This window comes from Pundamilia nyererei, unplaced genomic scaffold (genome assembly GCF_000239375.1).
Source record: "Pundamilia nyererei isolate P.nyererei 1_Seehausen unplaced genomic scaffold, PunNye1.0 scaffold00110, whole genome shotgun sequence".
Classification (NCBI taxonomy): domain Eukaryota; kingdom Metazoa; phylum Chordata; class Actinopteri; order Cichliformes; family Cichlidae; genus Pundamilia; species Pundamilia nyererei.
Genome location: NW_005187511.1, coordinates 1,769,713 through 1,793,663, shown reverse-complemented (window position 1 = coordinate 1,793,663; position 23,951 = coordinate 1,769,713). Strand labels below are relative to the sequence as shown.

The following is a 23,951-nucleotide window of genomic DNA, read 5'->3' as shown; positions in this document are numbered from 1 at the left end:
TTCTCGGTTTTTCAGCTTTACGTAAACCAGTTTTCAGTGATCTAAACATCTACTAAAAGATTACATCCTTACACCTCCATGCTGACTGCCATTATTATGATTTGAACACAAACACACACACACACACACACACACATATTTCAGGCAAAATCAATAAATGTAAATTTGGTATGATGTAAAACATTGTTAGCACAAAATTTATTCTTTCAATTTCTAAATTTATTGTTGATCATATTATTCATATAAATTCAAATTGATTTACAAACAAGACAGTAAAAACATCCAGTCGCTGTTGGTACACTAATCAGATGTCAACAGATAAGAGATGGTAACTTGCTGAATTAAAGGTCATCTGTCCTACATACACAAATAACACTGATAGAACAAAACATATTAGACCTTTATTATTATTAAATACTCATATTATTCACTAGGAGAAAAAAATCTGACTCAACAGATTTATTTAAGTGAAAGTACCATCATCTTCTCAAAAACATAAAGATCATATAAAAAGTGACAAATTTCAGGTCATACTGACTGTATTTTTGCATTATTAAACCCACCCATAGTAAACAGTTTTTACTAAAAGAAATATGATAGTTTATGTAAAAGAAGTTTATGTCCTTAGAGGTCTGTGACATCGTCATCTGACCAGTAATGCTGATGCATCACTGCAGAGAATTCCTCTCTCATGTATGCAGCAGCTGGAGACTCACTGCTGCCATTATTTTCAGATGCAGCACTGGGTGAGTGTACTGGTTCTTTGGCCTGGAAATGGTCTAGAGATGCCGAAATGGACTCTGTGTCCATCCAGCCGTAGCTGATAAAAGCTGGAGGGAAGGGTTTTAGACCACCGTCTTCATCATTGGTGCCCATTGTCCATGAGGGAGGCGGAGGTGTGAACAGACTCCCTGCTACAAGCTGTCCGTGGTGAAAAGCATTGTCAATGCTGCGCCTGAGGTTAATAGGAGATGGGGGCCGCATGTCAAACTCTATAAGTGAAAGAATACACTCACGTTCACCAACTTTTTGCCACAGCAATGCTGCCTGAGAGTCCGAGCTGCTACTACCAGGATCAGACTTGTGCTCTGATATTTGGGTGGATGTTCGATCATCATATGGGGACATTATGTTGTTGCTGATACCTGCTTTTGACAGGTTATATTTGGACCAGTTATTTGGCATCAGGTCTTCCCAGCTTTTATCTGATTTTTTTAGTGGGACTTTCCACACAGTGGCTAACACCCTATCCCAAAAGCTTTTATCCTCCATTCTTTTGAATGCCTCCACTCTGCTCTGCACATGATCACCCCTTGTGTGACCCTTAGATGGAGTCCAGAAGATCCAAGATCCCAGGACAAGCAAAGAGAATCCCCAGGCTAACTCAAGGAGTCTCGCCCAGAACTGACTCAGCCACCAGCCCCAGCCAAAGCGCCTCCAGTTTCCCAGTAGCCCATAAAGCCAGAAGAGACTATACATCTGAAGGCTGCAGCATAGCACCCCAAGGAAAGCGCACCCTGCTATGACTCGCTTTCCGCGCCTCTCGGGCCTCTGTGAAGGAGCCCACTGTGGTAAAGAGGACCTGAGAAAGGGTTGCAGATTGGAAAGGGCCTTTGTGAGGATCCCCAAGCAAAATGGGAGGCCCCAGCAGAGGGAAAGGGTCTGTAGCAAAAGAGGGACAGCAGGGGTTAAAGTTAAAGAGTATAGATCGGCTACAAATAATGCAGAGCAATGAAATATACCAAACCCTCCAACCACCCATGGGTGCTGCAGCTTTAGTGGGAAAAGTAATAAATTTAACCCTTTCAGTGTAACCAGAGCGAGAGCAAGCTGCGCCCACAGAAGAAGCTGCAGAGGAACATTATGTAGCGCTGCCAGAGTGGCATGAGACAGAATCTGACGGGTACCATAGGGGTCAAGTATGAGGAGGATGGTACGCAAAGAACCACCCATGATTAGGAAGCTATTTGCCAGGATCAGGGTGTAACAGAGGGGCCGAGGAAGCGTACATGCTCCAGCCGTCCCCACAACTGCCAGGCAAGCCATCAGCAAGAAAAGGCTGGCAGACCCAAAGACGTGCAATTCCCAGGCAAACGCCAGTGTGCGCCTCATGTCGTCCCAGAGCAGACTGGTGCCATTAAAGTTTTTAAGAACAATACACGGCCCAACACCCAGCACGCAGGGGCCTCCAGGTTCTGAAGGTTTATAATTTATCATGGAAGTAAACGCACTGGTATGGAAAGGAAGTTTAGGGCGGTCTCCACCTGAAAGAAAGAGAAGATTTTATATTTTTAATTAAAAATAATTTCATGGTGAATTTTTACATACTGTTAGCCCGATTACCAGCATAGTTGCACAGCATGCAGTGTCACAGACAGCTACATCGAACCAAAAGATCCAATATCAATCACTTTTACTTTATTTGCTTTTTAAATAGATTTAAATTTGATTTTTAAATAGATTTAAATTTGATTTTTCATACAAAAATGTGAAAAGAAGGATATAATTTTATACTAGATCTCACTGTGACCACCTGACAATTTGATGCAGTTAAAGAAAAACGTCAAGTAATGCACTATGTGCGCTACTTCACTTCCATATCACAGCTTTACTTACGAGTTGGGAAGTTGTGTTTCACAGCAGAGGTATGACTCTCTTGTAAGCGCTCTGCTGTTATGTGGCCGCCTTCCAGCAGAGCTCCCTCTGAGATTACGGGTGCACTGGGGTGAGTGTTTCCTGTAATTGAAGTATTAGCTTTGTCAGCTCTTTGGTCCAGAGGCCCTGAGTGGTGCAGGCTGGGTTCTGTCCCCACTATGATTCCAGACCCAGAGTGGGTTTCTTTGCTCAATGGAGTGACAGCCTGATTGATGAGTTGCTGCAACTCCATGCTGCCAACACTATACCGGCTGCCTTCTACAGGGCTTTCTGATTGAAAGATTACTTCCCTGGCCAAGCTGTCCAGGCTGCTGTTGTTTCTGGCTCCACTTTGAGTTGTTTGGACTGAGCCAGAGTTGGATGGTGAATGCGAAGACTGAATAAGGCTTCCAAGTGAAGAGAGGGACACGGTTAGTGTCACAAAGAGCAGACGCCCCATTTTTGACAGCCAAGATCTGTAGAGAAGACAGAGCGAAAGCACTGAAACACGTTTCCATGCATTCAGGTTCCTAATGTCCCTAGCACTAAAATTAACAGTCTAAAAATATGCTTTACAGTTTTTCTGAAGCTAACGCAAAACTTCAGCCAACCAAGATAATAAAAAGCCTCTTTTAATAAAAAGTTCCTCTTTTGTTGCCACACTTTCACAGCAACTAAATAATCAAAAACTGCTTTGGTAAACACAAACATATGTACTAAAAATATTTATTGATGTCAAGATGGCTAAAACTTGATTTTACCTTGAAATAAACACTGAAACACTTTCTTCACAGCCATAATGGGGAGGTAAATGATTATTAAATATATTTAGATTCACACAGACGAACTCTTATGTTTCAGTTCTAAATGACAATATTTTCTACTTGTAATCTGGAGGATGTGCACCCTCTACAATAAATGCACATTTGAATCAGCAAAATTACAACACAACTTTGGAAAAACTGTTCACAATATGAGTCAGTCGAACCAAAAATATAAAGTAGCCATTTCAGTAATAAATCAGGCAGTGTAAACAATAGGTATCTAAATGCAATTAGAAAGACTAGAAAATGCTGTGAATCCAGAAAAACTCTGAAAAACTGAAATATTTTACCCCTTCATAGTTCAGTTATGATTCAGGCAAACACAAGTATAAAACACACATGACAACACATCATTCAGCTGTCAAATCAGTCTAACTCATTGACTTACCTGCGATCAAGTCTTATTTTCTGCTTTCTTTTTAGTGCATCACGGGTTGTGCTGCATCTCTGGTAAAAGTATGTGTAAAGCCTGATTTCTGAGGTGATACACAAGGTGCATCACAGTGAGCCTTGAACATACTGACTGGCGCGCTCACAACTAACTAACGGCTTATTGCACCTGCTGGTTACTTGGCAACTTTCCATCACTATGTCGCTAGTAAAACAAAGACCTGATTACCATGGCCCATTTCTGGAGAAAAAAGGTTGAATAAATAATTCCTGTTTACTGTTTGCAGTGTTCATAAATGAAGGATTTTAAAATGAAAATCAAAGTTGTAAATGACCGACTGTTAATAACAACCTACAAGCCTTCTGTTTTGTTTTAATGGCAGCTGTTTAAAGGTAAATCCTTCTCAAAAGGATTACATTAAGATTCTTACAGTGGCATAAAGTCACCTGCAGTGATAAGCCAGTAAGTCACGAGCCAAGTAAGCTGTTTCATGCCAACTTACTAGCTTATTATTTTTCCAGAGTGTGCATGTGAAAGACTTACGCTTTATGATCAAATTAGGAGAGTGTTAGTCACCACTCAGATGAATCCTGTGGTCTTTTCTCTATCAATAATGGATCAGCTTTCTTTCCTCTTAACGTCCACCATGGTGATAGTGTTCGGGCTAGATTTTGCTAAACAGGCAGATTTTCAGAAACTAGAAGATGTTACATTTCAAATGAAGATTCACCGCATTATGACTTTCGTTTTTTCCATGAACCCTCTTAGTTCCAAGTCATCTTTGCTGACAGCCCCAATTTAGCTTCAAACCATAAATGTAACCCTGCATTTTGGAGAAAAGCCAGTATATATTATACTGGAAAAAGTAGTTCTGTTCCATATGTTAAAATTATTTTGTCCCCTTACTGCAAAGAATTTGGACATTTTCTTTTTAAATTACATCTTCTAGGATCATTGCTTGTGATGAGAGACCTCAAGGGGTTAATTATAATAGACTCAGAATTTGGGTGTTTTAAAGTCTATAAACAGGGGTGGACATTTAACAAGAACCTATCCTTAACCCTAGATGTGTTGCCAACACCCTGGAAGATGTTAAGCAGTTAAAGAAAAATGTACACATACTGCATAAACGCTGCCATAAGAGAGCCCTTGTAGAGTCAGAGATAGTCTGCAGCGAGTGTGGGAATTAACTCTTTCCAATCCAGTGTGTAGAGGACACAGCCTATGCACACAGCGCATCTGTCTAGGTCCACCTTAAGAAGGGCAAGAGGCAGTTTGTTGTGGAGGGAACAGGGGGAGGCCCTCAGTAGCACATGCCTGGCTCTTTAAGGCAGACTGGGGAAGTTAGAACAAGTTAAAGGCACATGCATTCATGTTTACCAAGCTTCAGGAGAACCATCCTGGAAGAAAATGTTTGTGTTCATTTAAAGTCACGTATCTTGATTTCCAGAGTCAGAGGAAATAAATTAAACAGTTAATAATAAAATAAAATGATTAATAATCAAAAACAGAGATATCGTAACATAAAAACAGTTTGACCGAAAATAATAATTTAAGTAAGGAATCCCTACTAAAATATTTTAAAATTAAAATAAATAACCAAGGCCAATTAACCACATAATGTGGCCAATATCTATCTAATTTAAAACTATACAGATACTTTTCTGTAATATTAGAACAGATATCTAATAGTATGACAATTATCAGTCATTATTTTGTCTGATTTTTAAATTAATCTTCAATGAAAGGAGTGGTATTGTAAAAGGCTGTCTATTTATTGCGATCATTCAAACTGGGTATCTGTGTATATAGGTTCTATCATTTCAATGCAAATGACCCTGTTTTAATCTGAGAGACTGTGATTATCTTGCACTGCCAGACTACGGTTGACCCACCGTTACAGATGAGACATGCCCTACCTTTAACTACACAAATGTGGTTGCACTTCTCGTCCAAATGTCATGTAAGTTTTCATAACAGTGCTGCTCTTGCTACCGGGATGGGAGCTGCAGTTATCAGCCCGTTGGTTGGCAGAGCAGTGTGGAGAGCAGCCGCGTTGTTTTCGGGGCCTATACTTCCGTCATTTTATGTCTCACTTGGTAAACAGTGTGTGGGGTTTTGTGCGTGTGTCGCTGAGTGGTGTTTTTTTGGACATACGACGTGGGATTTCGCCGCATAACTAAACCTGCGCTTTGCTGGAAGTGGTAAACTTTTAACACAACCCGGAGCTCAGCGTGAAATAAGCAGACGTCAGAGAATCGGCCAATGGTTAAATTTTATCTCCGTGTAATCACGGCATTGTTTTGCGGGATTGCACAGCTGCTAAAATGTGCTATGTAGCCAAGTAAATGGTATGCTGGTGGTAGCTGTTAGACGTTTATCGGCTTTTTGGTTTTAAACACCGTGCCTTGGCGGAAACAAGAGGATTTCATTTTATTTAAGGTAGCATGACAGGATCCAGAGCAGCCGAGCTAGCTCGCTAGCTAACGTTAGCACAGTGGTTAGCCAGCGAGGTGTTGCTGTGTTAAATACAGTTCGATAGCCTCTATTATGAGTAAAACTATAGCCGTGTTGTATAAGTTACGGCATAAATTATATTGGTATTCAACAGCGTAGAATGCAGTCGGCGGTTGCTACTCAGTGAACTATCCATATGGGTTGTGGCAAAACAGCGCCTAGCTAACATTGTTAAGCTAGCATGCTAACAACTAGCTGTCACATAAACTGTCAATATAATGAAACCAGGCACCATTGTTGGTGCGTTGCTTCATTACTTCATTGCTATTAAACCCAGTTAATCGCTCATAGTAAACATTTAGGTTTACCTTTCAGCTAATCTGTGATTGCAGTGTTTCTTAATTGTAGGAAAAGTTGATTTAAGCAAAGCACAGTCATTGTATTAGCTCCAAGCCAAATGCATTTAATATAGCAACCCTAACGTTCCCAACCTTACTGACAAACATTTAAACTGCATCATTGTAGTTGTATGTAAGAGAGAAAAGCCGTCTCTCATCATTTTACATGAACATTGCAAATGCAGCTTGTTTAGGATGTAATGGATATAACTGTGCTCTTAGAAGTGTAAAAGAAAAATCTCCTTTCCAGGTCCAGTGACGATGAACGAGCAGGAGAGTGGGGTGGTCTCCTTTGACGAATATGTGCGGCAAAAGGCCCGCACTGTGCCTCAGCACAGGATGAAGGAGTTCCTGGAGTCTCTTGCCAAGGGCCCAGAGGTGCTGCAGGAGTTCAGCCAGCAGGAAGGGGCAGCCACCAGTACAGCCATGGTGTACCATCAGCAGGGTGCCAACTGTATTTACACAGACAGCACGGAGGTGGCAGGATCTCTCCTGGAGCTGGCCTGTCCAGTAAGACACTTTATATTGGGTGTTGAATTATGTTGTTTGGTGGTTTGCAATTACATGTACATGTTTTATAACAGGTACAGGTGACCTCAACAGAGATGTCACCCCAGCTGCATCAAGGTTCTGAACAGCAGCTTCAAGTGCAGGTTAGTTTCTTCCTGTTTCAGCTGCTCTTGTTATTGGTCGAATCATCTGCCTCCATCTCACCCTATCCCACCCTATCATCCTCTTTCACACAAACTCTCAAAGTTTGCATCCACACTGCTCAACCTGACCTGGCCCAATGATGTATTCAGTTCTAATCATATCCATCCTGGTCACTCCAAAAACAAATCTGAGCAACTTCAGCTCTGTGACCTGCAGTCCCGCTTTGTCTTACTGTCAGTGCCACTGTCTCCAAACCGTAGATCAGAGCAGGTCTCACTACAGTCTCTTAAATTCTTGTTGCTATCCTTCTGTCACAAATCACCCTGCCACTTGTCTCCATCCACTCAACCCTGCCTGCACTCTCTTCTTCACCTCTGTTGTGAACTGTTTGTTGCTTTGCATGGTTGATTCTAGAAATTTAAACTAATCAAACATGATGTCATTTGCAAACGTAGTCCACAGAGACTCTTCCTGCCTAACCTCATACAAAAACAGTGTGTTTAAATTTTATATAGCTGATTGTCCTCTCAGTCTCAGCACACCACAATTACTCACTAGTGTTTGTGTCATTACATAGAGACCAGAATATGTTACAAACTATTAGTTACTGTTTTAAAAAGCAGTGCGTTATTTTTGCATTACTCCATAGTATAGCCTGATACACTGTCACGCATATGAGAATGCATCTATGTTGACATTAAAAACCTGAGGCTACTAAGGATGTACCAGTCCAGCTTTTTCCCTTTCTGATCTGACACCACTGCTTTGACTGTGAGTCTCTGCTGATGTACTGATTTGATCTCAGTGTTGGATTAGAAAGCTGTATTTCTCACTGTGAGGAAGAGATTGAAATAAGGGTGGGTAATTATAGATTCAAAATTTATATCATGATATTTCATCAGAAAATTTGTGATAATTTTGGTGATATAGAAAAAAAATACAAAAATTTTAAACACTTGCAGACAGCAGCTTTTTTTGTACGTTAAGTGTAAGTACATGAAGTGCACTTTCTTACTGAAATGAAATTTGAAATGTGAATCTGTCAAAACAAGGTGGCAACAGCATTACATACAGTGACACAGCATACGTCAAATGTAATCACAAAAGTAGCCGAGGTAGTGTTTCCATGTAAGTCTGTATAAACATATAAAATAACTGTTTAACATTTGAGTTTATCAATAACTAAAGTAGCTTAACCTCCTCAAACACCTGCGCAGTATTGTCATATAATTAACCTGAAAACTTTTTTCTTTTCTTTTTTTTACCCAGGATGTTTTATGTTGGTTTTTTTTTTTCTTCTTGGGTTGAGCTGTTTAAACACCTGCAGGTGATTGATTTGGTAATTTCTACCCACCATTGGCTCTTCCTGTCGTAGTAATGCTTAGTTTGAGGCATTTGTTTACTTTTGGGTTACATGTCAGGAGCTGCGAGGCTCTCCTCAAAGTTTCTCCACCTTTTGCAGGAGTGGTTTTCTGGAATATTTGAAAGGTAGCTCCCTTTTCACTAAATCTATCAGAGGCTGACATGTTGCTGTTCCTCTCAGACATGCCTGGGTTTTTCTCCTAGTCCTACATTTGAAAATGTAAATGTGAGACATTGCTGTAGCCAAACCATCAAAATATGACACTCTTATAGCACATAAAATGTGTACTGGTGTTGTCTTTATCAGCTATAGATGTGAATCATTTGTATGAAATGAGGTCATACTCCACTTAAGTTTTCACAAGTTTTGAAAAGGGTTAGGGTTAAAAACGGGCTATAAATTTACAGAATTTTTGGTATTTATTATTGAAAAAGGGAGGATATAGAAATATATTCTTGTTCATTTAATCTATTTGCACTGGACTGGAGTCATTAGGCTGCAAACTGGTGTCATTTACAGGCATTGTACTTTCTTCATCAAGAATGAGACAGCTGGAGTGAAATTAACTTTAACTGACTTGATCACATTTAAAATTATAATTATATCATAAGTTTAGTAAACACTCCTAAAAAGTGTTACACAAAACTTTCCATCTTGCATGACTGGACAGAGCATAATGAGAGTGAAAGTAAACAGGAGGAAAGTTTCCAGTTAAATAAATGCTTCTGCAGATGTACAGATAGAAGTTGTTGGTGTAGCAGCATGAAATGACCCCAAACCTCCCTCCATGCTGTGTTAGCTGTGGCGCTAACTGCTGCTGTTATCTGGTAAACAGAAAACATTGTAGAACTCAAAGGAATGGATCCCATACTGACCCAAAAAGTTGGATCGAGTATTGGACTGATATCCAATCCAAATATCAAAGCAGTGCCTTCTGAGAGGCTACAGTCAGGCTCACTGGAAGGAATCCCTTTCCTACTGAATACAAACAGAAGATCTTTCACTTAGTATTTAAGTATGCATACAGAGCCAACTGGAAATGTGAAAACCACGCAAAGGAGCACTTTACAGAAAAATGTTGTGGTCACAATGATTCTTCAGTAGGAAAAGGTGCAGGTGGAAATGGAGGATACATTTCTGACTGGTTATACTGATTTGTACCATCACATTGTAGTCCTTCTGTGCAATAAAATTAAAGCAATGTAAATGTTTTTAATGTAATTGGAAAGAGGGTGTTTGCTTTTTGTTTGCCTGTTGTGCAGATAATTAAAGACCTTGTAGCACAACCAATGAAATATCTGTTTGATTAGTAGCAGAAGTTAGTTCTATGAAGTATCACAAGCCAAAAAAAAGATCAACTTTCTCTCAGGATTATGGTTGCTGTTTCATGCTTGTTCAATTCACATTAATGTAATTAAAACAGGATCGGTCACCTCAGACATGGGTGTATCTTACTGAGACTTCAAATGTATAAACTTGAGACGCCTTATGACTTTGATGACTGTTGTGTTGTTCATAGCAGAAATGTCAAAGAAAAGTATTTCAGTGTGTTTATGATTCATAAGGTTGCTTACAAGTCTGTTTGTTTTTCTTACTCTCCCTCTGTGCCAGGTTCAGATCCAAGAACAGCAGGGCCAAACAGTTGGTCAGGTTCTTCAGGTGGCCCACCCCTCTCAGCAGGACATACAGGGAATCTCAACAGCCCAGCTTGTGCAGGCAGGAGAGCTCACAGAGGAGCAGCAACAGCAGGTAGAGGATTAACTTCAGTTACGTCTATCAGGTTTTTCCATGTTTCCCCATTTAAACAAACAAACAAAAAAAACATGTTTACTGTGTTTCACAGATTCAGGCTCAGTTGGTTGCCGCCGTAGCTGGAGGACAACAAATCCAACTGTCAAGTGGCCAACAAATCCAGTTGCAGGGAATGCAGCATATTCAGTTGCCTGGGGGACAGCAAATTCAACTTCAGGCCGGCCAGCAGATTCAGTTACAGGGTGGGCAACAAATCCAGATCCAGACCATTGAGACCATGACTCCTGCTCAGCAACAGGACTCTACCAGGGAGGCAGAGCGGAGGCCCAGCACTATCCCCACTGTTCTCCAACCAGCCAAGAAGCGTAAGATGGATGTCCCCCTAGCTGTTTCGTATGCTGTTCCACAGGGGCAGCAGGTGGCTACAGTTTTAGCCATCCCTCAAGGGCAGCAGCAAAGTTATGTGTCCCTACGACCGGATTTGCTCACAGTTGACAGTGCTCAGCTGTACAGCACTACAGGAACAATCACAGGTCCCCAAGGTGAGACCTGGACCATCCCTGTGTACTCCACTCCACAGCAGCAGGGTGTAACTCACATTGCTATACCACAGGAGACGTATAGCACAGTGCAAGTAACTACCGCCAACGGCAAGGACAAAATGTCCCCAAATTCCACATCGAGGTCTGCCGATGTGCATTCGGCCACCACTGCAACGCAGGAAGAGATCGTGCAGACCCTCTTCCCAGCACAGTTCATGAACGGCAACATTCATATCCCCGTGGCAGTGCAGACCGTAGGCGGGACATACAACACTACACAGTCAGTGCAAATATGGGACCCAAATCAACAGCAGAGTCAAGGGGAAGATGGACAAGACCAGCAGCTCCATCTGCAGGTTAGAAAAGACTCCGTCTTACAGTTGTACTCTCGTCCTCGATGATTATGGCTGGAACTAAATTTGCCCTGTGCAAATGTAACAGAACAGAACTGATAATTGTTGCTTTGGTTATAATCATGATGGTGTTTTCAAAAGTTCATGTTTATTTTTAGCCTTTTTTTCCTTTCTGAATTAAGAATGTGAACTAGTTTAACTAGGACTAGTTAATACTACTAATCATAACAATACAATGTTACAACATAACAGTATTATCATACTATGAATTACCATCATGTAATTAATAAGATGTGTTGATGTGCTGCCATCTTTCTCAAAAACAACCTTTTTTTTTTTTTTCCTTTGCTCTTCTACTGCAGGGTCATGTAGCCACTGAAGCTCAGGGCGAAGCACCCACAGAGATTCTGGTTCCTGTGTGTCTAAAGCCAGAGGAAGGGCTGGAGGTTTGGCGCCTTTGGGTGAAGAGAAAAAATGCTGAACTAAGCAAACGGGAAACAACAAAGCTTGCGCCCATAGGACGTAAGTAGGCCTGTTACAGTTGTCTCAGTAACAGTGAGCTCTTGCTGAAACCAGAGGAAGTCACAACATTTTGCTGTTGGCACTTTGTGTAGTACGTACTGTTATTCTTAGTCACCTAGAAGTAAAGTCAGTTTTACACTGCTTCTCCAAACGTAGTGTTTTCTGGTATTTCTGCGTTCAGGTCGTCAGCCCCTGCGTTTTCAGGAAGATCTGGTATCCAGTGCAGTGGCGGAGTTAAACTTGGGTCTTTCCCTGATGACTCAGGAGGCACGAGGATCCGAGGACGAGCAGTTTGCTCCCGATGTCCTGTATTATGTTTTCTTGTGTATACAGAAGGTTAGTATCTCCATACTCAACCACAAAGAGGCAGGAAGAATAAAACTAAGGCTGAAATTGCTTAACAATCTTTTCTGTGTTGTTGGGTTTTTTTTTCTTTTTTATAGTATCTTTCTGAAAATGGACGTGTGGATGATATTTTCAATGATCCATATTACACTCGATTTTGCGAAAGTTTACACAAAATCCTGCACGACTGGAAACCCACTGTGCATCCTTTAGGTAAGGCAAAATCCACAATTTTGTAATTGTGTTTACATACATTTACATGTATGTAAACACTCGACAATGGACATCTTTGACATTTGGGATCTTTTCTGGCATGATTGTCATAGCAACAACCATCAGTCATTCACAAGATTAAAAGAGCTCCAGTTGCCTGTTTGCATTAGCCATGCTAGCTGCACTTTACTAACCTTATGCATTTAACAGCATTTTTTCGGCAAGGACGAGCTAAGCAGCAGATCGACGATTTAGTTCGGCATCACATCATCCTGTTCAACATGACGGAGATGCGCTGAAGCCTTAAACGCATGCAATGTGAATCCTGCCGTACTCATGGTATGTTTTCCTCTTAGGTTATATCATCCCAAGTCACGTGACAGAGGAGATGCTGTGGGAGTGTAAACAGCTTGGCGCACATTCACCTTCCACATTGCTCACAACTCTAATGTATTTCAACACTAAGTGAGTAACCATTGAATGGCCCTTAGTCTTTTATCCTCTCTCTAATCGCTCAGAGTCAAATACCGAATATGGTACAATGTCGTATTTGTTGCAGGTATTTCCGCTTGATAACACCTGAACAGCACATGAAAGTAGCTTTCTCTAAAGTCTTAAGACACTCAAGGAAGAACCCAACTAACGCCAAGGACAAAGCAACCAGTATTCGCCTTCTCAAAGGGCAAGGCCTACACAGTGCTGGACAAAAAGGTACTCTCTTGCTCAGGTCGTGATTAGCTCAGTGTTGGATAGCAGAAATGCCCGTTGTTGACCTGTTGCTGTGTATTGCATCATTTAGGAACCGATGACATGTATGAAGAGCAGATCGAGGATCCTGCGAATCCTCTTCGTTGTCCCATCAAACTTTATGACTTTTACCTCTTCAAATGGTGAGCAGCACTTCAGCTTAGTAGGATTTATGTGATGATTACTCTTCAGTTTACACCCCCAGACACATGCTTAACTTTCTTTTCCAGCCCACAGAGCGTTAAAGGACGTAACGATGCGTACTACATGACTCCAGAGCCTGTCGTTGCACCAAACAGCCCGATGTGGTACTCCTCTCAGCCCCTCACAATTCAGCAGGTGGAACAAATGCTGTCTCGCATCATCGTGGTCAGAGAGATCCAGGAGATCATCTGTGTTGTTCCAGAAAATGTGAGCTAGATTGAGGACTTGGCTCACAGGAACTTGTTCTCCAGATTGTTGACTATGCAGTATCCATCCTGACTATTATCATCGATGGCCATTAAAATAAAGTGGAACAACTTCTGAGGAGAGTATCATGATTATGCTCATCAGATCCATAAATTCTTCTCTTCTTATTATCTCTGTTTTTGACCGGTGGGTTGGACTTCTCGTTCTCTTGGCTGCCTTTGTAAGATATCACCTCTGTAACTTTTGAACCGGCAAGTGAGCAAGACTTTAGTCTCTTCTCAGCTGGGCAGAGATGATACACGTTCCTGTACAAAGTCAATCTTATAAATGATTAAACAACTGTAATCTTTTCTTTCTTAACCTCACAGGCTGTTCACGTCTTAATTCTCTAGTACCACTAGTAATAATCTTAAGACAGTTACAGGGACCAGTGCTCACAACTTTTTTTTAAAAATACATTTTGGACCATGTATGATAAGTTTGAATCTGAAATACTTGTGCCTGTTTTTTCCAAAACATAATTACATGATATTGCTTGTGGAATAAGTTAAAACTCAATCATTCACATGGTTAAGTGCTACAGATCGGTGACAAATTGAAGGCAAAACCAGTGTGTTTCAGTAACTTGGTTGCCTGTGCTGTGCTGCCTCTTTAACTCAGCTGTAGTGAAGGACACAATTTTTCTTTATCTAGAAGATATCCTCTAAATGGGTATTTTAACCATGTTAGTGGCCATGTTGGCCCAAACTCCCCCGCAGGGCACTTTTTGTTCAAGATCCGGTGACTACAGAGGTCCTAGCCTGATTCATAATTTCATAGCTCAAGTATTTCAACCCCTTCCTGCATCCTGGGAGATGCCACTCGTGTCAAAACTGAAGCATTTTAACATAGGATTAATGTGAGCTGAGACGTACTCCCTCAGCATAACTGAGACACCAGATACTGTTGGATTTTTTTCCTTTAATTTGTCACCTATATCTGTATATTGTAGTCATTCAGGAGATTTTTCTCAGGATAAAACTAACATCTGAAACACCCATCAAGGATTTCTGCCAACGTATTCCTTCATGTATGTGTGTATAGTAGGTTATTAAACAATATATGCAGATGGAATCTTTGTAGTAAGTCATGTCAAGCTGAAACATAATGATTACTGTCTTCTAAAAAGAAAAAGTGAGCTGTGGGTCTTTTTAATAATGACGCATTTGAATGGTTCTTATTCAGTTCCATAGCATCAGTTTTTCATAATTAACACATTCTGTTCCACATCTGTCCACCATCACACGTATCAGCGCTGTAGTTACACATCCTGATGTTCTATTCCACATTTAAATTACATTTAACAGGGTTGGACTGTTAAACGCTGAACAAAGCAAGGAGATGATCACGTTTGTTTTTCATCTGGGAGCGTTATATGCAGTCGGCCCAGTGTTTGGGTGAAGTATTTCGGTAGCGGGCAGGACACGTTGACGTCAGCTTGGCTGATTCCTGGCAGCGTCAGCTGTCGTGCATGTAAATGAAGGGGAAGGTGCCGAACCTTGCTCTGTTCAATCCCAAGTTTTCCCAGCACACGTTCTGGTAATTTCTGTGGAAGGAAATGTATTATTTAGTCATTTGTGACAAAATAGAAATCAAACTCTTATACATGTTAAAAAAAGAGACTGTAAACATCTTACCTGTGGTGCCAGTTTGCTCCAGTGGGAATATTTGTGGTCACCAAGAATGGGACACCCGAGAGCAAAGGCCATATGAACCCTCATCTGGTGCTTCACTCCTGTGAACACAATGAAGCAGAAAAATACTGAACATGTGCCCAGGCAGGTTTTTGGGATGATTTCCTTTTGTTCACATGTGCACTGTTACCTGTAAAAGGCTGGAGCTCCACAAGGCTGCAACCACTGCTGCTGTCCAGGACTCTGTACTTGGTCAATGCTGGATGAGCTTGGCGATGACTTCGGACTTTGGTTACACCATCACCTTCATTATTCAGTCTGTAAAGAGGACTCAGAGCCATCTGAAATCAAAGAAGTTGTTATGAGACTGGAAAATGCACACCATTATTTAAACAATAACTAGTAATTTACTCAAATGCTCTGGACAACAAACCCAAACTAATTTAATGTGTAATAAACATACTAACTACTAAGCTAAAAGCCATACATACAAGGATGTTTAAAGCAATGATCATACAGAATAAGAGGCACCTTGTAGTGTGGCTGAGGACCTGTGACCTCTCTCTCTATGATGGGAATATCAATCAGACCTTCAGATGGCACAGGAACACCAACCGTGATAACCCTGAAAAGGAACAACATAACTAACATGCAGTGGGAGTATTAGCATGTACATTATTTAATTAATCCTTATCAGTTTCCCCTACTCACCAGTACTTCCTCTCCACTTTGTTATTTCTATTCAGAGCGAGTACGTGCTCCACCACTTCATCCCTCCTGGCCAGCAGGAGAGTTCCCGTTGAGTCCTTTTCTAGACCCAGACAGGGAATGAGCTGAGAATCAGACTTGATCTTCATCCCATCCATCATTTTGGAGAGAACAGGAAGCACAGAGGTGATGGATGTGACGTCAGAGTCATCTGGGAGACAGCAGCAACATTACATTTGTGGTGCCAGTTAGACATCCCAGCTTCAGTGTGATAGCTGACATTTTTATGGTCATTCCAGCTGTTCTCAGTAATGACACTACTGCATGTCTCCTAACAATAACAACAACAATAATAATAATAATAACAATACTGAGCCTGTTTAAGAACACCTTAATATGTACAACAATAAAATATAGTCTCACCACATAATTTTTCATACACATGTTTAACTGTTCATTAATACAAATATCTAATTAGATAATCACATTAATTTAGCATGCAGGCATCAATAATGGTCAATAGTTCAGAGCCATGATCAGAATGGGAAAGAAAGGTGATTTAAAAGACTAAATGTGGCATGGCTCTTGGTGTCAGACAGGCAGGTTTGAGTATTTTATAAAGTTTCCCAATGATCTTTCGGGTTCACACAGAACAGTACAAATGGATGATGTCAGACGATGTTTTCTTGGCACACTCTGTGCCCTTTAGTACCATCGTTTAAACACCAGTCTACCTGAATATTGCTGCTGACCATGTCCATTGTAAAACACCATGTTACAAAGATCTCATATTGGGTTTTTTTTAAACATTACAATGAGTTGATTTTTATTTTTATTTCAAACTGAAAATAAAAACTTTTTCAAACTTCTTGTCAGTGTAATCAGATTAAAGAAGACAGCCCAGTGTTGGTTTACCTGCCACAGGGATGCCGTAGGGTTTGTTGACGATCACTACATCCTTGTCCTGGTACAGCACGCTTCTGTGGAGGTGTTTGGCGAGCACGTTGGGGTGCACATTTTGTAACTGTACACTGAACCGTTTCAGCTCCATCACCCTCCTCTGCTGGGCAGACATGGGAGGCGCTGTCTCTCGGGTCTTCGACTTCTCTCCTCGGATCTTACGGGCCAGGTCAACGGCTCTAACACGGGGTTTGTCATCTGCGTCGGAGCCTGGAGTGTGGTTGGCAGCGGTGCTCTGACCCCGGGCGAGGGGCGGTGTTGTCTGCGGACACTGGCGGCAGGTTGTCCGGGGTTTGACCAGACAGAAGAGCACATCCAGGCCGGAGCTCCGGTTAAACACACGCGGTAGTCTCCCACAGGTGTTCATCACGGCACTGAGTGAACCTCACAGACCAGACGGCGCACACGAGCTTCAAAACACAAGCATGAACTCTGAAGTTATTAAAGAATTTCCGGGCCAAGCCTTTCAGAATAAAAGCATAATTTCATCCATTCATTCAAATTAAAATAATTCCGACATATTAGACACTATATAGATAAAACCAAACGACAAACGATATAACTATCCGTTTAAATGCTCTTAAACATAACAAATACACACTGCGTAAATGTAAAAAAGGATTCCGGTAATTTCCGCCTTTCTCTCAACGGGTGTATTTGTTAACCACGCTTACACGGCCCGCCAGGTCACAACTGCAAAATATTATAGCTTCTGGAAAGCACCGCCCGTCTGGTAGATGAATAAAACTAAGTCGATCATAATTTCCGGTTGTTACAAAGTTGCGTGTTGTCTGCTGTGGATTTTTGTTGTCATAAGGCAAATACAAGCACCTTAGTGATCTAATGGACAGCAGATGCGCATAGCTCAACCAAACCGAAATAATTACCAGGCTTCATTAAATCTCAAACAGGAAGCTGATGGAGTGTTTTTTCTCCTAACGTATGCTTTCTTGGTAAAAGCCTGCAGCTATGAAGATCACAGACGGTGTATTACGATGTTTCAGAGTGGCCAGGACTCATCGGAAAAACGAAGAGAAGGTCAACTGCGTGGACTACAGCCCAAATGGTGAAAATGTGATAACAAGCAGCGACGATGACCGCATACTGCTGTATGACATGCGAGATGGAAAGTAAGTGGCAGCCACTGTAGACAGTATACTGTATATGATAAATAAGATCCTTAATGTGACTGCATTGTGTTCTTATGTTGTCCTTGTGCTTTTCTCAGGTGCAAAAGCAACCTCTTCAGCAAAAAGTATGGAGTAGACCTCATCCGCTACACGCATGGAGACACAAATACAGTGATCTACAGCTCCAACAAACTGGATGGTAAACACTTGACGCCATGCACAGCAGTGCGAATACAGTTAGTGGTCCATTTTGGAAAATGAAATATATTTTGGGATATTTTTCAGATACCATCAGATTCCTTTCGCTCACTGACAACAAGTACATCCGATATTTCCCAGGTCACACTAAGAGGTGCGTAAAGCAAACACACAACCTTAATCAACCACAACTGTAAACATGTAGACTGGTATTCAGTGAAAGCAGACAGTTATACAGTATGCACCCTATATGCCTACTAAGTAAATGGACATGCTTTTATTTACTGTAACCAGACTAAATTGAATAAAATGTAGTTGAGTGGAATTCTCATTTTCTACCTTTCTGGAGCTTTCTCTAGTGTGCTCATAAAAATACAGAAATATACACTCAATGGTGACTTTATTAGCTAAACCTGTTGAACTGGATTTTAGTGGAAATATCTAATCAGCCAGTGTCATGGCAGCAACTCAATACATTTAGGCATGGTGAAGGTGATGTGCTGAATTTCAAACTGAGCATCAGGAAGGGGAACAAAGGTAATTTCAGTGACTTTAATGTGGCGTGGTTGCTGGTGCCAAACAGGCTGGTCTGAGTACTTCTGATACTGCTGATCTGCTGGGATGTTCCCACACAACCAACTCCAAGATTTACAGAAAATGATCTGAAAAAGCAAAAAATTCCAGTAAGCAGCATTTCTCTGGGTGAAAATTCCTCGTTGGTGACAGAGGAGAATAGTCAGACTGCTTTGATCTGAAAGGAGAGAAATAGTAACTCAAATAATCACTCGTTATAACCAAGTTATGCAGAAGAGCATCTCTGAATGCTCTCCAGACATTTCTGTAGCAGATGTGCTAAAGCAGCACAAGATCACACCGGGCGCCACTCCTGTCTGCTAAGAACAATAAACAGTAGTTACGGTTTATATCGCTCAAATTAGACAACAGAAGAAAAATGTTGCCTGATTGAATGATTCTCAATTTCTCCTGCAAGTTTGAGATGTCAGGATAAAAATTTGGATGAAACAAAGCGTTGCACTCAAATGGCCTCCAGAGTCACAGATTTCAGTCCAACAGAGCACTTTTGGATTGCAGAGGAATTCAGATTCTCATTGTGGATGTGCATATAGTGTGCATTCCTGAAAAGCATGTTCCTGTCTGTCTTTCCTTAAAGTAATTTTACATTCAATAAAACATTAGCTCAATCCTGATCAGTTAAAACCAGTTTGTTTGGGTTTCAGGGTTACTGCTCTCTCCATGTCTCCGGTGGATAACACATTTATCTCTGGGTCACTGGACAAGACTATCCGGATCTGGGACCTCCACTGTCAAAACTCTCAAGTGTGTAGTTTTCCATTTCTTCTGCCATTTGTACACATTTACAAATGTGTAATAACAGCTACAGTAATAGAATAGTGTGCTTTACATTGTGACACAAAATACTGCCTATTAAAGTGCTGTTGATTAGTAGTCCCTGAGTAGTCTTGACCACCAGAGGTCTCCAAATCTCTCTTGGATCTGAATCTATGGGCAATACCAGAAACATAACCTTGCAAAAATATAAGGAGTAAATAAACACCAAATGGAAATAAACACATAAATATGAAAACATGTGCTGCAGAAAGTGGTCATTATTGAGGATTCTTTTGCTTATTTCTTGAAAGTTACCAGTTTATGTTGCACAATCTCTCTGATTTTCAGGGTTTGATAAATCCACTGGGGACACCTCTGTGTTCGTTTGACCCCGATGGGCTGATATTTGCTGCAGGAGTGGATTCAAAGACAGTTAAACTCTACGACTTTCGTGCTTTTGACAAGGTACAGCTGAGTCCATTAAGGGTTTTCTGTTTGTGTTCACATGCATTCTTTCCAAAAGCCTTAAATGAAATTCTTAATTATCTGAAAATCTTCCCGTTGAAGGGCCCGTTTGCCTGTTTTGAAATGAGGTTTAATCGCGTTTGTGACTGGACTGGACTCAAATTCAGTAGTGATGGGAAGCAGATCCTCATATCTACAAATAAAGGGATTATTGGAGTCTTGAATGCTTTCAATGGATCTGTGCTGCACACTTTTTCCGTAAGAGACATATTGGAACAAAAATACGGAATTGCATCTGTTTTTATGTTAGTATAATTATTTTCAGATTACATGCTGAAGCCATCCCTGTCTTTCCTCATTTTAAGGGCTACAACAACAGTAAAGGCATCTCACTGGAGGCCTGCTTCACACCTGACTCGCAGTTTGTCATGATTGGTAAGCTAAAAAAACCCTCAAACTTTAGATTTGAGCCTTTTCCTTTAAGCTTCCTGTTAACACTCTGGTTTTTCCAGGCTCAGAAGATGGGAGAGTTCACGTTTGGAGCACAGAGAGTGGAATGAAAGTGGCCGTGCTGGATGGGAAGCATCCAGGACCCATCAGTGCGCTCCAGTTCAACCCCAGATTCATGACGTTTGTTAGTGCCTGCTCTAACACGGTGAGCGCAAGCCTATCTTACCAGTGTGTCATTGATCTCCTGCTGGAAAAACTGCTTATTGTTCTCATTTTGACTTTTTAAAAATTATTTTCTCAACAGACTTTTTGGCTCCCGTGTGTTGATGACTTGTAAAGGCACCAAAGGTCACCATCATGGAGTGAAGTTGGACCCTCCTTTACAAACATCATGACCAAGGAATATTTTGGAAAAATGTTATGTTGTTTCTACCTTTTTTTAAAAAGATGTTTCATTAGCTTTTATTAGCCTGTGTTTTTAAAAAAATAATAATTGTGCTTTTATTGATGGTTTTATAATAAACTGGTTTAAAGTTATATAATAAAAAATCTTGTTTTTTAAACGTTGTCCCTCATCCCTCCTCAAACGTTTGCTAGGAATTATCTGAATTCCAACAAGTGCTTTTATTTTTTTTTTTTCCTTTGGATTAACCAACAATATTAGAAGTATAAATGTAAACTGACAAACACTAACAAGTGAGAGTTTTGTGTGTGTGTGTGTGTGTGTGTGTGTGTGTGTGTGTGTGTGTGTGTGTGTGTGTATGTGTGTGTGTGTGTGTGTGTGTGTGTGTGTTTCCAAATCCTGTGCTTCTTTACCCTAGCTTAGATCCTCGTGGCACAAATTCAACAAGGTGCTGGAAACATTTCTTAGAGATTCTGGTCCATATTGACATGAAGACACAGAAGTTGGATATCAGTTGGAGATGGTTTACGCACATTATCCTGCTTGAAGCAGCCATCTGAAGACCACTACACTGTGAGATGGACGTGGTCAGAAATGAATGACGATGCAAGTACCAGTCTACTTCCTCAGCCTGTCTGACCGATTCTGATGCTCGGTTTCATCGTGTAGATGATGTACACATGTCTAAATGCCTCAAATCAAATCAAATCACTTTTATTGTCACATCGCATGTGCAGGCACACTGGCACAGCACATGCGAGTGAAATTCTTGTGTGCGAGCCCCACAAGCAACAGAAATGTGCAAACACAACAACACAAACCAGCAAATACAAGAATGCCTGGAATAACTGTTATATGATTGGCTGATTAGATATTTGAATGGCTTAGCAGTTAAACATAAATGTAGGCCCCTCACACATGTGTAGCTCTAACTGATCCATTTCCAGTTTTCAGACTTTTTCCATTTGTCACACCCCTAAAAGGATCAGTCAACGCTAATGCACGATTCTCTTGAATCTTGAAAGTGAGAGTTTGCTTAAGTTTTATGTTTCAGTTACGGTGAACTATTCTTGAACTCTGTTATCTAACTCAAACCTGTTGCCTCATCTAAATACAGGGAGTTATGCTAAACAAAGCTCAGTTTAAGTTATCCAGCTTTTCTTAAGTAAAGAAGCTTTTCTTAAGCTGAATGGTGATTTACATCTTAACAACATTCAAATTAAATAATGCTCTGAATCACACTGAATTTATTTACATATTTTATTATATAATTTGCCCTGTCGGAGGAAGATGAGGCTATTCTTGTCAAGGCTCAAGCCTTCATTATTTTCCTCCATATCTTGGAGCTTGCAATGTATTTCGCTGTTCTTCTCTTCCAGTTGACGTTTCTCCTCCTGCATTTCTGTGATCCTGTTCTCAAGGTCTTGTTTTTCCTTGTTACAATTATTAAAATCTCTTTTGAGGAGTGATGAGGTGTTCCGTTTGTCTTGGGTGACGTTGTCTCTGAGACAGTTTGGTACCTTGATGCAACGACTCTGTAGTTTTCTATTTTATTTTACTTTATTTAGGTACAAGAATTCTAGTAAAGTTTCAATCTCTATTTTATCTTTATCTTTACCTTTATCTAAGAATTGTCATTATTTTCATATTTTTATTTCCATATTGTTACAACAGAAACAATAGGAACAGAAGCATGCAGCTGGATAGTGTAGTAGTAAGACTACACACTCTTGGAGCAGGAGGCTCAAGTTTGATTCCCACCTGGTATCCAGTCAGGGTCCTGGCTAGACCCCCCATGCTAAAACCAAGCCCTGGAATGGCACAACTATATCTGCAGCTCGTACACAAGCATTTCACTACATGTTGTCCTCCGTATGATTGTGTATGTGACAAATGAAGGTTGTTTGTTTTGCTGAAACAATAATGGAAATAGATATTTGTTTTATAATATATAAATATTGGTACTGTTTGTTGGGGACTTTTTTTAATGAGTATATTTATTGTTAATGTATTTTATTATATAACACACACACACACACAAATTCTAAGCTAACTTGTTATTTAAACACAAAGAAGCAAGTTTCCCTTTTCAGCAGCCATCTTGTGACCCATGTTAATGGTTGGTCGCATATTTATTTTCAAGGATGATCACATCATAGAAATGGCAAATGTAGAATCACCAGTCAAATCTGCTGAGAGCAGGTAAAATGTGACTTTGCCACAGAACAGGAAGTTGAAGTCCTGGTTCCACTGCAGTATAAGTAGTGTGAGAGGGTCGTTCATGACTTTTTGCTCTGCTTGTGTTAAAGTTGTTCCTGTGGTTTTCCTGTGACGTTCCTTAAACTGGAACATCAGCCTTTACAAAGTCAGACTTTCACATGTGTTCTGCACAGTCACATTAATCCTCTTCATCATGGCTGGACACCTTCTGTCAGTCATCCTCATGTGTAAGTTAAACCTCTTGTAGCTTTTCGATTGAAGATGTTGAATCTGTAGGTTTTACATTTTTCATGGTTGGGGATTTTACGTTGTGTTCTTACAGCAACTTTTGTGTCTTTGTGGTGCTTCTATTTTTTTATTTTTAATCAATAAACTCACGTGAGGAGTCCCAAACTAAAACTTTCTCAGCAGGACAAATCCCTGTGATCTTGAAAAGACAGTTTGTTTGTATTAATGAGCCATTAATACATAATTATAATAATGGTTATTAATACGTGCATTTAGTATGTTGTTAACAAATTTTCTTTCCAACAGCTTTTGTTCATGAGATTCAAGCACAAGATGAGTCCCTGATGTTCCAGTGTTCAGATTTTTCTGTGACTGCATATTTGTTTTTTATTTAAATCAAAAATTACCTATTAGATCAAAAATTTCTTTACCTCTGATTTTTCAGCTCTTCTTCCACCAACGCTGACAGTGAACACAGAGGTGATCTCAGAGACGGACTCGGTCACGTTACACTGTCAGGCACCAACATCTGTTTCAGTTCATCAGTGTTTTTTCTACAC

General features: G+C 40.6%; 4 protein-coding genes across 8 annotated transcripts; 2 read left to right on the top strand and 2 right to left on the bottom strand.

The window, feature by feature from the left end:
* Positions 1–624: 624 nt before the first annotated feature.
* Positions 625–3,102, bottom strand: LOC102192517 (proline-rich transmembrane protein 3). Its single transcript, XM_005741510.1, has 2 exons — positions 2,617–3,102; positions 625–2,264 (listed from the first exon to the last, which is right to left on the bottom strand). The coding sequence occupies exons 1-2, from the start codon at positions 3,092–3,094 to the stop codon at positions 625–627; spliced, it is 2,118 nt and encodes a 705-aa protein (XP_005741567.1). The 5' UTR covers positions 3,095–3,102.
* Positions 3,103–5,656: 2,554 nt separating this feature from the next.
* Positions 5,657–14,779, top strand: qrich1 (glutamine-rich 1). Of its 5 annotated transcripts, none has more exons than XM_005741472.1 (12): positions 5,657–5,812; positions 6,955–7,214; positions 7,289–7,357; positions 10,333–10,470; positions 10,565–11,371; positions 11,731–11,890; positions 12,072–12,226; positions 12,334–12,448; positions 12,805–12,913; positions 13,008–13,159; positions 13,248–13,338; positions 13,426–14,779. In XM_005741472.1, the coding sequence occupies exons 1-12, from the start codon at positions 5,806–5,808 to the stop codon at positions 13,613–13,615; spliced, it is 2,253 nt and encodes a 750-aa protein (XP_005741529.1). In that variant the 5' UTR covers positions 5,657–5,805; the 3' UTR covers positions 13,616–14,779. The 5 variants fall into 5 exon arrangements, with proteins under 5 accessions (XP_005741529.1, XP_013768434.1, XP_005741530.1 ...); XM_013912980.1 differs by lacking the exon at positions 5,657–5,812 and adding an exon at positions 5,821–5,948; XM_005741473.2 differs by lacking the exon at positions 5,657–5,812 and adding an exon at positions 5,881–6,053.
* Positions 14,780–14,783: 4 nt separating this feature from the next.
* On the bottom strand, positions 14,784–17,526 carry rpusd4 (RNA pseudouridine synthase D4). Its single transcript, XM_005741469.2, has 6 exons — positions 16,903–17,526; positions 15,991–16,198; positions 15,811–15,904; positions 15,470–15,620; positions 15,283–15,380; positions 14,784–15,191 (listed from the first exon to the last, which is right to left on the bottom strand). The coding sequence occupies exons 1-6, from the start codon at positions 17,312–17,314 to the stop codon at positions 14,991–14,993; spliced, it is 1,164 nt and encodes a 387-aa protein (XP_005741526.1). The 5' UTR covers positions 17,315–17,526; the 3' UTR covers positions 14,784–14,990.
* A 192-nt stretch (positions 17,527–17,718) lies between these two features.
* On the top strand, positions 17,719–20,996 carry LOC102206399 (WD repeat-containing protein 82-like). Its single transcript, XM_005741468.2, has 9 exons — positions 17,719–18,077; positions 18,176–18,276; positions 18,363–18,429; positions 19,514–19,613; positions 19,974–20,090; positions 20,193–20,348; positions 20,456–20,525; positions 20,603–20,745; positions 20,845–20,996. Exons 1-9 carry the CDS (start codon positions 17,917–17,919, stop codon positions 20,875–20,877), a joined length of 948 nt encoding a protein of 315 aa, XP_005741525.1. The 5' UTR covers positions 17,719–17,916; the 3' UTR covers positions 20,878–20,996.
* The last annotated feature ends 2,955 nt before the right edge of the window (positions 20,997–23,951 follow it).